Source organism: Hippoglossus stenolepis, chromosome 3 (assembly GCF_022539355.2).
Source record: "Hippoglossus stenolepis isolate QCI-W04-F060 chromosome 3, HSTE1.2, whole genome shotgun sequence".
Classification (NCBI taxonomy): domain Eukaryota; kingdom Metazoa; phylum Chordata; class Actinopteri; order Pleuronectiformes; family Pleuronectidae; genus Hippoglossus; species Hippoglossus stenolepis.
Genome location: NC_061485.1, coordinates 10734879 through 10749309, shown reverse-complemented (window position 1 = coordinate 10749309; position 14431 = coordinate 10734879). Strand labels below are relative to the sequence as shown.

The window sequence follows — 14431 nt, the reverse complement described above, 5'->3', positions numbered from 1 at the left end:
CTCTGATTAGTGTCCTCGTCCCTCCTCAGCTACTACTTTGAACTTTGTCCCCTCGGCTCCTGGCCCTAGACAGGACAGGTCCTCAGCCAACCCCACTTACCCGCTCCTATAAATTTTGCTTCACTTGAGCAAACTGTACGTGCACAGTTTGATGCTATTAGACCGATTCCTCATTCATCTGCAGATTAGGAAAAGTGTCTCTGTTGAAATGTTCATTTGTGACGCACAAAAATTATTTTACGGCCTCACAACTACATTAGAAAAGCCTCATGTTGAGCTCCAGACGAAGATCTGCAGGAGACATCTTGTGTCCAGAAGTTAATAGATTTAAAGATTCTGAAAGAAAACATGTCGTTATACCGAATTTGCACTTACATTTTTTTAGAATAACCACTTCACTCACAAATGGTTATTCAACGTTAAGCTCGTCTCAAAACATGTCCAGAGAGGATAGTTACAGAAACATACCTGAAAAACTTGGCTGATATACTGTGGAGTTTATTTATATAGTTTATAATACAGGCCAATTTGTGCTGACACTATTCTTCTTGGTAAATAATTAATTTGTGTTCTTCATAATATTGTGGGAGGGAGGAAAATAAACATGAGCCAACAGTGGGACAGTGACATTCAGCCAAAACAAATCAATAAGTAGAGCAGAGTTATTTGCCTCTGACACAGTGACCAAAGAGAGTTTACCTTCACTGATTGACCTTACTTTGGCTTTTTATAAACTGTGCACTAGTTCTAATGAGTTAATGAGCAGTGTGTTGGTGCTGATGTGCAGATGACACTGAGGTTGATCACACGGTTATAGCTGTTTTTACTCTATTATCCAGAAATGAAGCCAGAATATCGTGGATATGAGGGATGAAGCCTGTCAGGGCCATAGAGATCATATAGAGATCATATGAAGATCATATGTCTCAGAATCCAGGTCCCAGTTTCCCCAGCTCATCAGGAGCAATGGGAGGCACCTGACCTCCCTCAGCTGTTGGCAGTGAGCTGAGGCTGAGAGGGTTTATAAGGAAGTTCTTGTTCAGTTGCTTGTTTGCAAATAAGTCTCAGCTGTCAATCACGATGTTTCACCCCATTTAAACATTTACTTTCCGTATTTCAATAACATATTAAATACTCCATGTAACTTGATTACGTAAGTTCAATGTAAAGGGTTTTCTATCATGTTGAGTTAGTGACTTAATTAAATAAAGTTAAATAAAGTTAAACGTATACATAAATGTATACATTAAATATATTTAATCAAATCATCGAGTTATTTGACGTGTACTTTGATGTTTTACTTTGCTCCATGTCCCATCCACTAACATAAAGGAGACAGGGTCTATGACCAATACTGCAACCAGCCACTGGGGGGGCGATTGAAACGCTTTGGCTTCACTTTTGGGAAGCTGTAATGTCGTCCATCTTTTATATAAAGTCTATGATCTGGATTTACTGACAACATTAGGGTGCTTATTCACGCAGAAGAAGAACAATCAAGTTTTATGAGCCTGTAAAAAAGGATTTTAAAGTGTGAAAGTAACAACAAGTCGGTGTCATAATGATATGTACACAGTTTCGTCTTTATTGAAAGTTGGTATGAGATAACAGTTCTGTTTCTCAGCAGCTACAGGAGAGTACTGCATGCACTAGATCACACACTGGAAACCAACCAACGCACATACAAACACAAACACTTTGCGTCTGTCTTTTTTAGACGCTCGGACATTCTCATCATATTTCTATTACTGCATATGTTCGGCTACAGTATCACAATTACTGACCTCACCAGAGTATTGTTTTTTTTAGACTGGTTACAATTACTGTCAGACAAACATAACAATCGGACTGAAAATAAACTGGACAGTCATTCAAACATTTACAGCTCAGTATACAACCATAGCACATGACTGGTTTCTTCACTGGACCCAAAAAAAAAAGTCCATTCACGTTCAAGTGGTGGTTTCTTTGTCATTTAAACTCAACTTCAGTGATAAAGTTGAATGACCTTTTTTTTTTACCCTTTAGAAAGTCTGACAGCTGCAGGAGGAGATACTCAGAGTAAAGAGGGAAGAAGAAGACGAACAAAAAGAGAGAGAATTAGGAAAATAATATGATAAAGTGCTTCATGCATTTATAATGAGCCTCAGTCTCATCAGAACAGAGGGTCTGTTAGTTACGCTTTAAATGTCAGCCCACACTTAATATTGCACATACGGGGTATCAATGTAACAGTATGAAGGGATCACAATTTTGCATTTAAGAGGGACCTCGAAAAAATTACTTATTTTATAAATTACTAAATTTCTTTTTTTATAGAAACGTACATTAAAACAATAGGTATGATTGTGTATGAAACAATTTGTTTCAATCTCATAGAAATAAAGGGTTAATTCACATTATTAATAGAAAAAATAAGATAACATGGCAATACTTCAACTCTTTGATTAATATAGCTATTATAATTTATTAAAAAAATAATATATAAACTATTCAAATATACTTTGGGCAATGAAATGAATGAAACAAGAACCATAACATTTGGAATAAAGTGCCGTGTGGAGTGCGTATCAACACACATATATAATCTTTTACATTTAAGTTGTCATGATACAGTTTTTGTAAAAGGACACATACTACTAAAATACCAAGTAACTTAAAAAAGTACTTATTACAGTGTAATTTATTTCAAGGTCCCTCAAGGCAAATTTGTATCTCCCCAATGTGCCTTGTCCCTGTATTCAATTGTGAGCAACACTCGTCCATATTGAGAAGTCTCTCTATTGCTCTGTCACACATACACACACACACACACACACACACACACACACACGTACGCACACACACGTACGCACACACACAGACCTTCGCCGTCACCCTCGACCACCTCATCATGACTGGTTGATCAGGAGGTCGACCGAGAGCAACAGACTGTCAGTGTGTGAGTCATTTAAACGTTATCTGCTCAAATAACCTGGACAACAACCAAGTAATACAGGATATGTAATATAACTGTATTTTTGGGGTCAAAGGTCAGACACCTCATTGAGGCTTTGCATGTGTGTGTGTGTGAGTGTGTGTGTGTGTGTGTGTGTGTGTGTGTGTGTGGGAGAAGACAAAGCTGAGCCGCCTCTTGATAACCTACAGTAACCCTCGGTTCACGTCTCCTGCTGAGCTCATATATACTATGTTACAGAACAAGTTCCACTTTAAATGACTCACTGTACAATCAGGGCTTTGGTTTCAGTCTGACTTGCATCTTAAAGAATCGTCATTAATTCATTTGGGAACAGCAGCTGCACACGTGAACCCATTTTATCATTCTGCAGCACAGGAAATACATTAACACGTCAAAACAAATACATACGCTTCACTTTAACTGCCATAAATTAATAGTAAGGAGCAAATGAATAAATAACACTTAAAATACAGCAGACGATAAATAATATATTATATTATCTTTGAAACTAGAACTAGCGGTATAAAAATAGTTGCTACACACTTTTTCTTTGCTCTTGTATGAAATGAAAATGGCTGAATATCTCACAAATGATCCACAACAGGCAATTTTCTTTTTTTCACTGATAATTGAACACGTTCAGCCTCCTGAAAAAGATGAATGTGTTTTTTACCTGTGATTCAGATCAAGTTGCGTGTCATTCTAGTTAAAGCGGGTGATGCCAGACGTGCCGTGGCGACAGATCTTCACCACTCACTATTTCAATCAATCAATCAAATTTTATTTGTATAGCCCATATTCACAAATCACAATTTGTCTCATAGGGCTTTAACAAGGTGTGACATCCTCTGCCCTTAACCCTCAACAAGAGTAAGGAAAAACTACTAAAAAATAAAACAGGGTAAAAAAGAACGTAGAAACCTCAGAGAGAGCCACATGTGAGGGATCCCTCTCCCAGGACGGACAGAAGTGCAATAGATGTTTATTTTTAGTGACCCTCCAACCTAATTCTTCATTAGCGCGGTGGTTCTTCCTGCGCAAGGTGCCAGTGTCACAAGCTCAAGCATCAAGATTCACGAGGGCTTCTGGGTGTTTTTTGGATTAATATTCCTGTTTTTCTAATTGGTGAAAACATGATAATATAGAATATTGACACCTTAAATATCCTGCAAGGGTAATAAAATTAAAAAAAACTGTTGTCTTTAATTTCCGGGTTGCATCTTCTTCTGTTCACTTGTGTTGTAGTTCAGTTACCTTCTATGTGGCAACAGTAGTCGACATGTGACTAAAAATGGTTCAGTAGGATAAAAACTACTGAACCTATTTCCACCAAACTTGGGTCTGGAAAAAACAAATTAACTTTTGATGTGGTTGCATCTTAAGTTGTGGACCCAGGATTTATTTTCCTTTTCTTTAACCGTTCTTTTCTTATGTCTTCTAAATAATAACGATTGTTCGGCCTTGGCGAAGGTATGTGAGGCTCCGATTTTTTTTTAAAACACACCAACGTTAAAGGGTGTATATCTCTTTTTGCACTAACTCACACACACTCTTCTGTTCTGGTGTTTTAGACTAAAACATTTCACAATCATGTTGCTTTACAAGCTTTCTTCTTCTTTTGTGTATTTTCCCAGAAAAGCTGAAGACCAACATCGACATGCACAGTTAAACGTATCATTACAAGTGGTTCACTCTTCTGATCCATACTCGTGTTTAATAATTAATAAAAAGACTTAATTTCAGTTTCATGTGTCATTTACTGGTTGACGTCCACTGAGACTGCATCGTTGAGACAAACGGCACTGCCTAGTGGTCACCCACAGCGCTGCACCTTCTCTTCCCCCACCTTTCCATTAGAAGTCCCTTTTTGTTTTCCGAGTCAAGGGGGAATGGGTGCAGCAGTCATATGGGTGTAAGCTGCCAGGTCGGGATTCTGAGAGGCAGTGTTTGCCAGACTGATACTCACATACACCCCCCACATCATAGCACAGAAAGGAGGACGGGTGGCAGAGGAGCAAGCAAGGGGGAGGAAAAGGGGGGGGGACACAGGAGATAGAGGGCTGTTTACACTGGGTGAGGATGGGAGAGGAAAGGGAGTCTGGGAGGACTGTGATTGGCTGCATGCAGATTTACAGGGGGGGCCTCGGAAAAAACATCCACCTGGAGAGAGAGAGAGAGAGAAAATGAGACGGAGAGAAACAGAGTAAGAGCCACAGTCAGATACTTTTGGGGGAAACAGGGAGAGAGAGAGAAAAGAGGAGACAGCAGCCGGTGAGTCATGCTAACATCGCCAGAAGGAACACGTCTCAAGTCGTTTTATTCCTGGTGTCTACGCTGAGAGTCTGTTGTGTTTGGGAACTGCGTGGAGCACTCTGGGGCCAAATTTAGACTTGACAGGATGGAAAATCCAGCAGCACTTTGCAAAACTTACATTTGCTCCACAGAAAAACTTTACAACGTCTTAAAGACCCAGAAATAAGCTATATTAAACTTTTACGTTTCAACATAAAAAACGTATAATGTGGTTTTCAGCCTGCAGACCAGCTCCAGGGTTTTATTATTGCACATAACTTGAGTAGAACGTTAATACACAAAAAGAGACAACCAAAAAAAAAAACCATGAGAGTAGTGGGCGAGAGTAAAATCCAAAACAATCCCCCTCGTGTCATACAGACCTTTTCAAAAGCAATATTTAATATTATATAATATTTAACTCCTGGATAGGATTTACACACTAATCCCCTCCCCCTGCCCCCACTGACCTGATGTGACACGGACGCGGTGTTTTTAAAGTATTTCTATGAAAAGTGTCCCACAGTGAGTGTATTTTTAGTGTTGGACGCCCCAGCAGAAAATAAAATGTAAAAATGTTCTTTCACCCTGGCTGCTGGCAGATTTACCGCTGCAAACTCCCCGAGCCCCAGCGAGCCGAGCCCAGATAAAGTCATAATAATGTTTCTCGAGACAGGGTCAGCTCCTGGCTTTAACCTGGGACCGCACTTCCCTGATATGGTGAACGAGACAGAAAATAATCCAATAATCGAAATAATAAGGTCACTGTTCTTTATTTCTTTTGGCTACCGCCGTAACCTTGGTAACATTTAAAAGAGAACTCCTTACAACCAAGGAGTCAGAATATGAAGAATAAAGCTGCTTTCAGACAGAACACGGACATCATCCAGAGGGGCTGTATGTCAGAGCACAAAAGTCTGAGACAGAGGCTCCAGACAATCTCCGGAGCCTTACATATAAAAGACCTCGACAAATGTTTCAACTTGGAAAGACAACAAGATTCCGGATTTTTTCGTGATATGGGCAGATGCCAGTGTCAATGTGCTTGTTTACAAAAAGACATTATCTCTGCAGCAGAATTAATGCGTAGCACCGAGCCTCCTTCATGCTGCGCCACCCCCCCCACCCCCCCTGAACGCTCTGTTGTTGTGAACGTGTCTGAGCAGAGAATCTCCCGCTGCGTTCTTCATATGTGAAACTCCACGAAACACCACATTGTACGGACAGTGTCCAGAGTTCATGTCTGAAAACAGCTTAAGATACACGGAAGGACAAAGTAGGTCTGTGGAAAATATGTGGAGCCGTAACCACATGTCTGAACAACTGTCAAGTGATATGTAGATCTTAAAATGCAAGGAGACTTGGAGCCTCCAGGGAATGTATAATTTGTCAAGGTTGTGTGAATAACGGGTCCAGTACAGACTGAGAGAAACGCTACCAGGGTTTAAGTGTTTTATTTAACACCTGTTTCAAATTTCAAGCTTCATTTTGCAACATAAATTTGATCTCCTGCAAACTTGACATTAGTATCCACAAGGTCTCACAAATGTATCTGCAGTTTTCAGTCCTCCATCGTGTGAGGGTTGATGTTATCATGCAAGCGGTGCCTGCAAACTGCTTTTGAATTTAAATCATCTTTAAACCCATTTGTATGTGTAACGAGCACTTTAACGAGCAGACGATTTAATAGCAGTTTCTACTTCAGGTTTTCCAAGAATTTATCTGTTTGAATATGTGTAAAAACAGATTTTTCAGGTGGTTTTACTCAACTGTCGTGGGTAGATTCAGTGGAGTGAGGCGCTGTTTGTTAATTTGTTGACTGTGACATTGCTTAATCGTCTCATTCCCGACCCGTGATTCATGCAACTGTGTTCTGAAGCAAATAAATCACAGTCTCATCTGGGTGTTCCTGTGATTTTCTGCCTTCTTACCTGCTCAGGACTATTAGCTGGCAGAGGCCTCCTGTTGCAGGCTGAAGAGTTTGGCTGGGTCCTGATTGTCGCAGACGTCAGTTCTGGACACAGAATTCACATTCAGACTCATGCTACCCCTACACACCAGAATCACAGGGGGCCGCAGCATCATCAGCAGCGGCAGGATCATCAGCAGCGGCAGGATCAGCAGCAGCAGCAGGATCAGCAGGAGCAGCAGCAGGAGCAGGAGCAGCAGCAGGAGCAGCAGCAGCAGTGGCAGTGGCAGCAACAAGGGGGCAGTGATGGAGCAGGGAGACAGAGCAGTGAGGGAGGCGAGTCAGTGATGTTACAGGAGCTGGTCGTCAAACTCAAGAGGGATCAGTGCACGTGGGGCGAATGTGGCAGTGACTCGTTCTTTGCCCGTAACTGACAATCATCACAGATACAGTTCCAGAGGTATTGAGTTAATCACTTCTGGCATTGACAATAATCTACTGCTGATCAACTATGAATTAAAGGTTATATATATATATATATATATATATATATATATATATAACCACTATATGTTGTGCTAACATTAGCATCTTGAACCAAAACTAATGCTTCACGAGACTCGTATGTTGACACGCAGGCACCATCTACCAACAGAGACTGTGATTTCATATCTCCACTACATCTTTACATGGAAAACAAGTGTTGGCTGCTATATAAATGTAAAAGATCTCATATAAAACCTAAGGAAAACATTTCAGGACCTTCAGTTGGAGCCAAACTATCGAGGTCCATTACAGAAGGTTCGAAAACAAACAGCTGAAAAGAATCCTACACTCTGGAGGTGTCGGCCTGACAATGATATGACAACGTGAACTTCTGCAATAAAACGGCAGCAAATAGCAGCAAGTGTCGATGCAGGTTGGAAATAAGGTGCGGTCCAGTCTTACCTGTTGTCATTGATATCGGTGGCGTTACCTGTGGACAGAGAGAGGTGCGTGAGGAGGCAGGCATGTGCACAGTGAGGGGGTGGGGGGTGGTGTGTATATGAGGGGGTGGGGGGGGGGAGTGGGTTTATCACAGACTCATACCTGTGGGATTCATTAAAAACAGCCAGAGACAATTCCGACAAATGACTTTGGAACAAGCAGCTGCTCAATGTGTCCTCGAACATAAATGACTGAAATCTGGTGTTTGACACTGCTTTCAAACACAGAGCATGTGAGATGTTTATTGATCCGACCTCATTAGTAAGAGCAAGGACATGAGAGAAATGTGTTTATTCACTTCTCCCACATGGATGAGGTTAGCGAGAGATCGTTGATTGTCAATGTCGTAGGCGAATAATAAATTCAATAAATGGAAGAGTGACATCGGAAAATTTACAAGTGGACATAAATACAACTCATTTCACGCTCGTTGAACATCTGATCACTGCTGTGAGGTCATAATCTGTGCGACTTGCAGGGAGAATGTAAACACGGGTCATTTTACACTGAACAAGTGACAAACGCTGTAATTTCTCTGATGATCCTAGTCTCACCCCTACCACTATTGCACCTAACAATATAAATAACAAAGCACTACAAGTTTCCTTTGGAAAGCAGGAAACTCTTCACAATTACAGTCAGATCGATAGTGCAGCAGAACAGCACTTAAATGGAAAATTGGGTCCCTGGGACGTCTCTATTTGTGGAGACATCGCTGTGGCACATTCTGTAAAAACCCTAATAAACTGAATTATTGTGTGTCATGTGCTGAATCAAAATCCTTCCTACTCCTGGCACCGACTGAACTTCACCAATCCTCAAAGACTTTCTATCTGACAGGGATTCATTCCGCAAAAACATTCACTCAGCCTTTTATGTGACACCCAGACACATCAGTGAAGTTTGATTATGACTCAATCGCCGGCAAATGAAAAGCAAAGTCTGCATGGATTTATTCATTATTATTCATGGAGGGAACTCCACTTACTTCAGGGTTGGGTTTCATGAGTTTGCCGCTATCAAGGGAGCTCATGCTTGACCTCCTGCTTTAAGGCTGCGGAGTTTAATCTCGTCGGTAGAGAAATGACCAAAGAGTAAGAAATATGGATACAGAGGTAACTGCCTTTGAGTTTTTCACTTTCCCTTAAGCTCTTCTTTAAATTCATGCAACACAGAGGTTTGACTTCAGTGGACATTAAAGAAAACTGTATAAGCAGTTGAATTCCCAAAAAAGGTCATGTGTCCAATTTGGGGAAAAAGTACCAAATAAAAAAGAGAGAAAATTTAACCCTCTGAAAACTAAACTTCCTGCAGGCAGCCCCCTGATTGGCCGCAGGAAATTGTTGTATTCACAATCCTTTTAAAAATCAAAAAAAAAAGTAAAACCATAATAGTTGCAACATTAATTCTATTTGCAGCAGAAAGCCAAAGCCTCCACCTCATCACGTTGTCTGCCTGTGATGATACTGTGAAAAGCGTGAAAAACATGCTGATATTGTGTGGTTTCACCAGAGAGTTGTGTGACAGGAGCAAAGATAATGGGCACATCTAAAGAACACATCATTCTAATAACTTCTGAGGTGTTTAGAAATATTTAGTTCTTGTTTTATATATTTAAAAATCTTTTGGATCGGTGTGTTGTGAGTTTAGTCGGCTAAATTTGATGAAAGAAATTTTATTTAAAACACTACTTTTGTACTAACTTCATATCTTAGCTAAAACGTTATGCATTTGAAAATATACATATCATATAACATATTACAGTATGCAAAATACAAATGTAGGCACTGGCGGACTATTTATCTTGCAGAGTTCTAGTTCGAGCTTTAGTGATAACAAATCTTCAGATAACTGCCAGTATTGAGTTTTATTTTAAGAAAAAGACAAACTTGTCGGCATGATGAGCGTCTTGGGAAACAAACGTGCCGCCCTGATTCATATTGAATACCAGGCTGGTGATGTTGCTGCAGATTGATATATTGGCTCAAACCCTGCGTTGGACTTTTATTGATATTCCTGGAGAATCAAAGAGCTGCGGTGTTGTTACACAACTCTACAACTGTCATAGCCGGGGCAGAGGCAGAGGTGGGCACTCAGCCTGTCTGCTTGGCTACTTGTCTGTCTGGCTGAGTAATGACACTGCAGGCCTAATCTATCTCCAGAGTCTGTAGCTGATGAGACACACACACACACACACACACACACACACACACACACACACACACACACACACACACACACACACACACACACACACACACACACACACACACACACACAAAAGCCTTGAACAGCAGCTGTATTCCATAGAGATCTGAGCGTTTGTAGAATTTTAATACATGGCCATCTCCCGTTAATCTATGGACACTTTATCCAATTCACCAGTGGCTCAGAATTACACTTAAAATGCGTCGACTACAAATCTATTGCACAAAGATGAGTGAAGATGTGAAGAAAAACAAAAACAACAGCAGACAGAACTGTTGTCATGGCGGCAGGAGAATCACTGGGAACCAGTTTAACAACCAGTATCATTAAACAGCATTCACACATAATGGCTGGTTTGATTGAATAATGGAAATCACTAAGAAACGAGGGGATTCACCCGCTGATTGTAATCACAACATCTCTCAGTGTTTCAACAGGACCTCACCGTTCTCTGAGTCGAGCATCTCTGCAGTGTTGCTGTCAGCTGGGCTCGCTGCTTCAGCTGGAAGTCTGCAAGCAGCACAAACCGGCGCTTGTGTCAGTGTCGCTGCAAGAGCTCTGGTTCAAAACCTCAATGGTTTTATATTAAACTAAATAAGTTTGTGATTTAAAAAAAGTGAAAACAAAAGAGGGGCTAAAGTTAAAATAGATTATAGAACAAGTTGAATGATTAAAGTCTTCACAGGCAGGAAATTATAATGCAGGACACAGTTTATTTGTAGGCATAACATTGATAGAATAAACTTAAGTTCTTTCTTGATCCTAGAAATAATAGTTTGACAAATTGGTCTCTACTTTTTAGTGCCTATAGCTTTAGCTTTCCTCTGCACTCTTTCATTAGATGAAGTTAACTTATGTTCAGGCACAGGGTCACGTCCTAAACCACACCTCTGATCTCCTGTCAAGCCAATGTATACCTGGTTAACCTAGTCTCAGAGTTTTTGACCCACCCTTTCCCTTCTCTCTGCTCATCCCCAACCACACCCCTCCTTCCCTCATTCCTAACCACATTATCATCTTTTCCCTCATCCTTTGTTATTCATTCTTGGTCCGTACCTCATGCACGTCTCATTCTAGGTCCTGGCTGTAGGGCTCCTAATAAGCACAGTTGGACTGATGCCTGAAGCAGACCCCCCCACACACTGACTCTCCCTCCACCCGATCGCCGGTGCATCCTCCCAGACCAATCAGACACAACCTCATCTCAATCCTTTCCCTCTATGTCCATTAATCCTCCTCAACGTCCAATAAATCAATAACCATTCAAACCTTTGCATAATGTTGTGGCCTGGTGAACGGATATTTGTCTTGTCAACTGCGGTTGAAAGCCTTGGAAAAAGTAAATAACTAAATCTTGTGTTAGGATCGTTTTGTCAAACAAGTATCCTCCAGCTCAGGAAAGTGGTTGAAACCACAGGGAAAAATTTGCCAGTAGACCTTGTAAAAAATGTGCACAATTTCAATTACTTAATTCTTTTTCCAGTCAAGAAAGTGGGGGTGTGATTGAAAGCAAGAAGAAAAGCCAGTAAGTGGACCTTTAATCAAGATGTACTCCTGAACTCTGCCACATGTAGCTGTGTTTACTCACGTGTTGTTGTGAGCGTCGCTGTCGTGTGCGTCGTTGTTTCGGGGTTCGAGGTGTTTGACGGGGCTGTTCCTGTTGGAGTCGCCCTCGGGTAACCGGGCCGCGCTCTTTGGCGCTGCAGGAGCCGCAGAGGCCGCTGCCTGGTGGTTGTTGCTGTTGTGGAAAACGGCGTTGCAGAAGGCGGCGGGGTGTTCGCTGTAGCCTCGGATGAAGAAGGGGTTGCTGGGAGAGCAGAGTGGGTAGTGGCCCGGACGCACCGGCTTGGCTGTAAACGGTAACAGAGGATTGACCGATCGATTGATCCAGAAAAGACAAATACATCATATTTGTTTATCTAATGCTTGTCCACTGTGGCAATAACCAGCACAACATGTTTAATGCGACTGGAGTAATGAGAAAACATGTTAACAGCAGAACGTCAAAGGAGCTTTGGAATAATCCTGAAACAAATGATTCTATAAATACTCTCAGATCAATAGCTCATTTTCTCACAACAGCCGGCGCGTCTCATTTATTTCACAGAATTCATATATCCGTATGAGAGTAATTATCTTCGGCTGAACCAGTGAAAAATTGATTACACTGCTTCTCTAATCAACTGTTTTTTCCCTCAAAAGAAACGAGTATATTGTGTAAATCCTTACATGCAAAATATTCCAACTAGCTGTCATAAATGTTTAATTCTCGGAATCTATGGCAACAGGGTGACTTCATTTAGTTTCCGGTCCAGAATATGAAACATGATTGGATCATAAAGCTCCATCAGACAGCAGCTCACTCATGCACTGGCTGAAATGATGGCGATCTGCCGAAGGGAAGGAAGTAAATTTCAGAGACGCGAGTGGAGGGAGGAAAATCCAACAATGGATTTTGCCTGTTAGGAACCACAACAGAGACATAAGGGGGATGACTGCTTCCCCCCCAGTGAAATGCAGGGCCCAACTATCAGATGTCAAGTAGAGGGAATGTTACTGCCAGATACACACGGCAGTTCACATGCGGAACCAAACACGTGACAAAGAGGATTTGAGAGGATTTACTTTTTTCATTTCTTGAATTTCATTTGAAAAACAGCTCCTACAATAACTGACATGTATCGTTAAATGTTCAGAGGACTCCAGCTCCTCCGGCAGGTACCTGAGACGGGCTGGTTAAAGAAATTTGATCAAAATTTTGATGATGAGTCAGAGCTTTGTGAGGCCGCTGAGCTGCACAGGATAAATTGATGTGATGATTGCACTTGTGCGAGTGAGAAAAGCAGAAGGGGTTGTAGACGTGACTCGTGTGTGTGTGTGCGTTTGTGTGTCTGTGTGTGATCCAATTGTGGACTGAGTTGTGGGGATTACAAGAAAACAATCGATGTCCTAAACAGCCGTGTGGGAATAACGCTGGAATAATGCACGGTAATATCCACAGATCAGATTTTAATGGATTGATGCAATGGATCACTGCCTACCTACAGATTAGAAGATACTTATCATGATCTGATTACATAAATTCTACTGAAACGACACATATAGCGGCTCGTTTTGGCTGCTCAGTCGTTTTAAAAAAGGGTTAAATCTGCCAATGAGGTGTTTGCGTTACCAATCTGTGCAGCATGGGGCCGGCGGAAGGGATTGCGGGCCCTCATGACATCTTTGATCCGCTCCACCTCCTGTTGGTAGCGGCAGCGGTCCTTCATGGCGCCCTCCTTCGCCTCCTGCAGCGCACCCTCCAGCGCCTTGACTCGCTCGGCTGTAGACCGAAGACGTTTCTCCAGTTTCGGAAGCTCACAGCGAAGGTCTGCATTGTCACGCACCAGCTGCAACACACACACAACAACAACATGTACAGTATTGATGGAATTTCTGCGAGCTCTCTGAAGTGAGGCACATCATGTGGCCCAGCTCAGGAATAAGAGCCGACTTCCAAATGGCTTTTTAATACACTCAAATTCAGCAATACTACGACCTATGATTGCTGTGTGCGCACTCAAATTATTTGGAGGTGAATAGAGTGATTTTCTGTTACTATCAGCCGTTTAGTCAGGTTGAGTGGAACAGGATATCCACACGAATCAGTGGAAAACTCTTTTAATGTGGACGTTTCTGGTCAGAGACCCTGTTCGAGCCATGAAGCAGCCAGTTAGTCAGGTCCCGCTGCCAGTGTCTGTTGGCAGCAGATATCGGAACCACATTTCCCAAAAGCCTTGTTGAGCCTTCACCAAGGTAACCGCGGAGAGAGAGAATTATAATTATATTATACTCTCTCTCTATCATTTAAATTTGGCAGTTGTTCAGAAACATTTTTGAGAAAGGCACGCGAGATCTGCCCATTACCTTAACTTTTGTTTTTTTTCCTCCAGATGTTCACATTGAGGTGAAGGCTGATGGAGCCAAATCGACGAATATTCAGGAATTAAAAAGATATTGTTGAGATCTGTCTGGGACGACCATCAAATCGCTCCCATTTTCATAATTAAAACTTAAGGTGACTTTGTTCCAGTGAA

General features: G+C 41.6%; 1 protein-coding gene across 3 annotated transcripts in view; it reads right to left on the bottom strand.

Annotated features, from left to right (window-relative positions):
- Positions 1-1562: 1562 nt before the first annotated feature.
- kif5ab (kinesin family member 5A, b) overlaps positions 1563-14431 on the bottom strand; it is a 63397-nt gene continuing 50528 nt past the window's right edge. Inside the window, exons 24-29 of one of the 3 annotated variants that reach the window (XM_035153159.2) lie at positions 13528-13744; positions 11944-12205; positions 10801-10865; positions 8109-8136; positions 7183-7265; positions 1563-5119 (exon numbers count right to left, since the gene is read on the bottom strand). In XM_035153159.2, the coding sequence (XP_035009050.2) occupies positions 7196-7265; positions 8109-8136; positions 10801-10865; positions 11944-12205; positions 13528-13744 (642 nt within the window). In that variant the 3' untranslated portion in view covers positions 1563-5119; positions 7183-7195. Of the gene's footprint in view, positions 5120-7182; positions 7302-8108; positions 8137-10800; positions 10866-11943; positions 12206-13527; positions 13745-14431 lie in introns of all 3 variants that reach the window. The other 2 variants (XM_035153158.2, XM_035153157.2) reach the window with 2 other exon arrangements.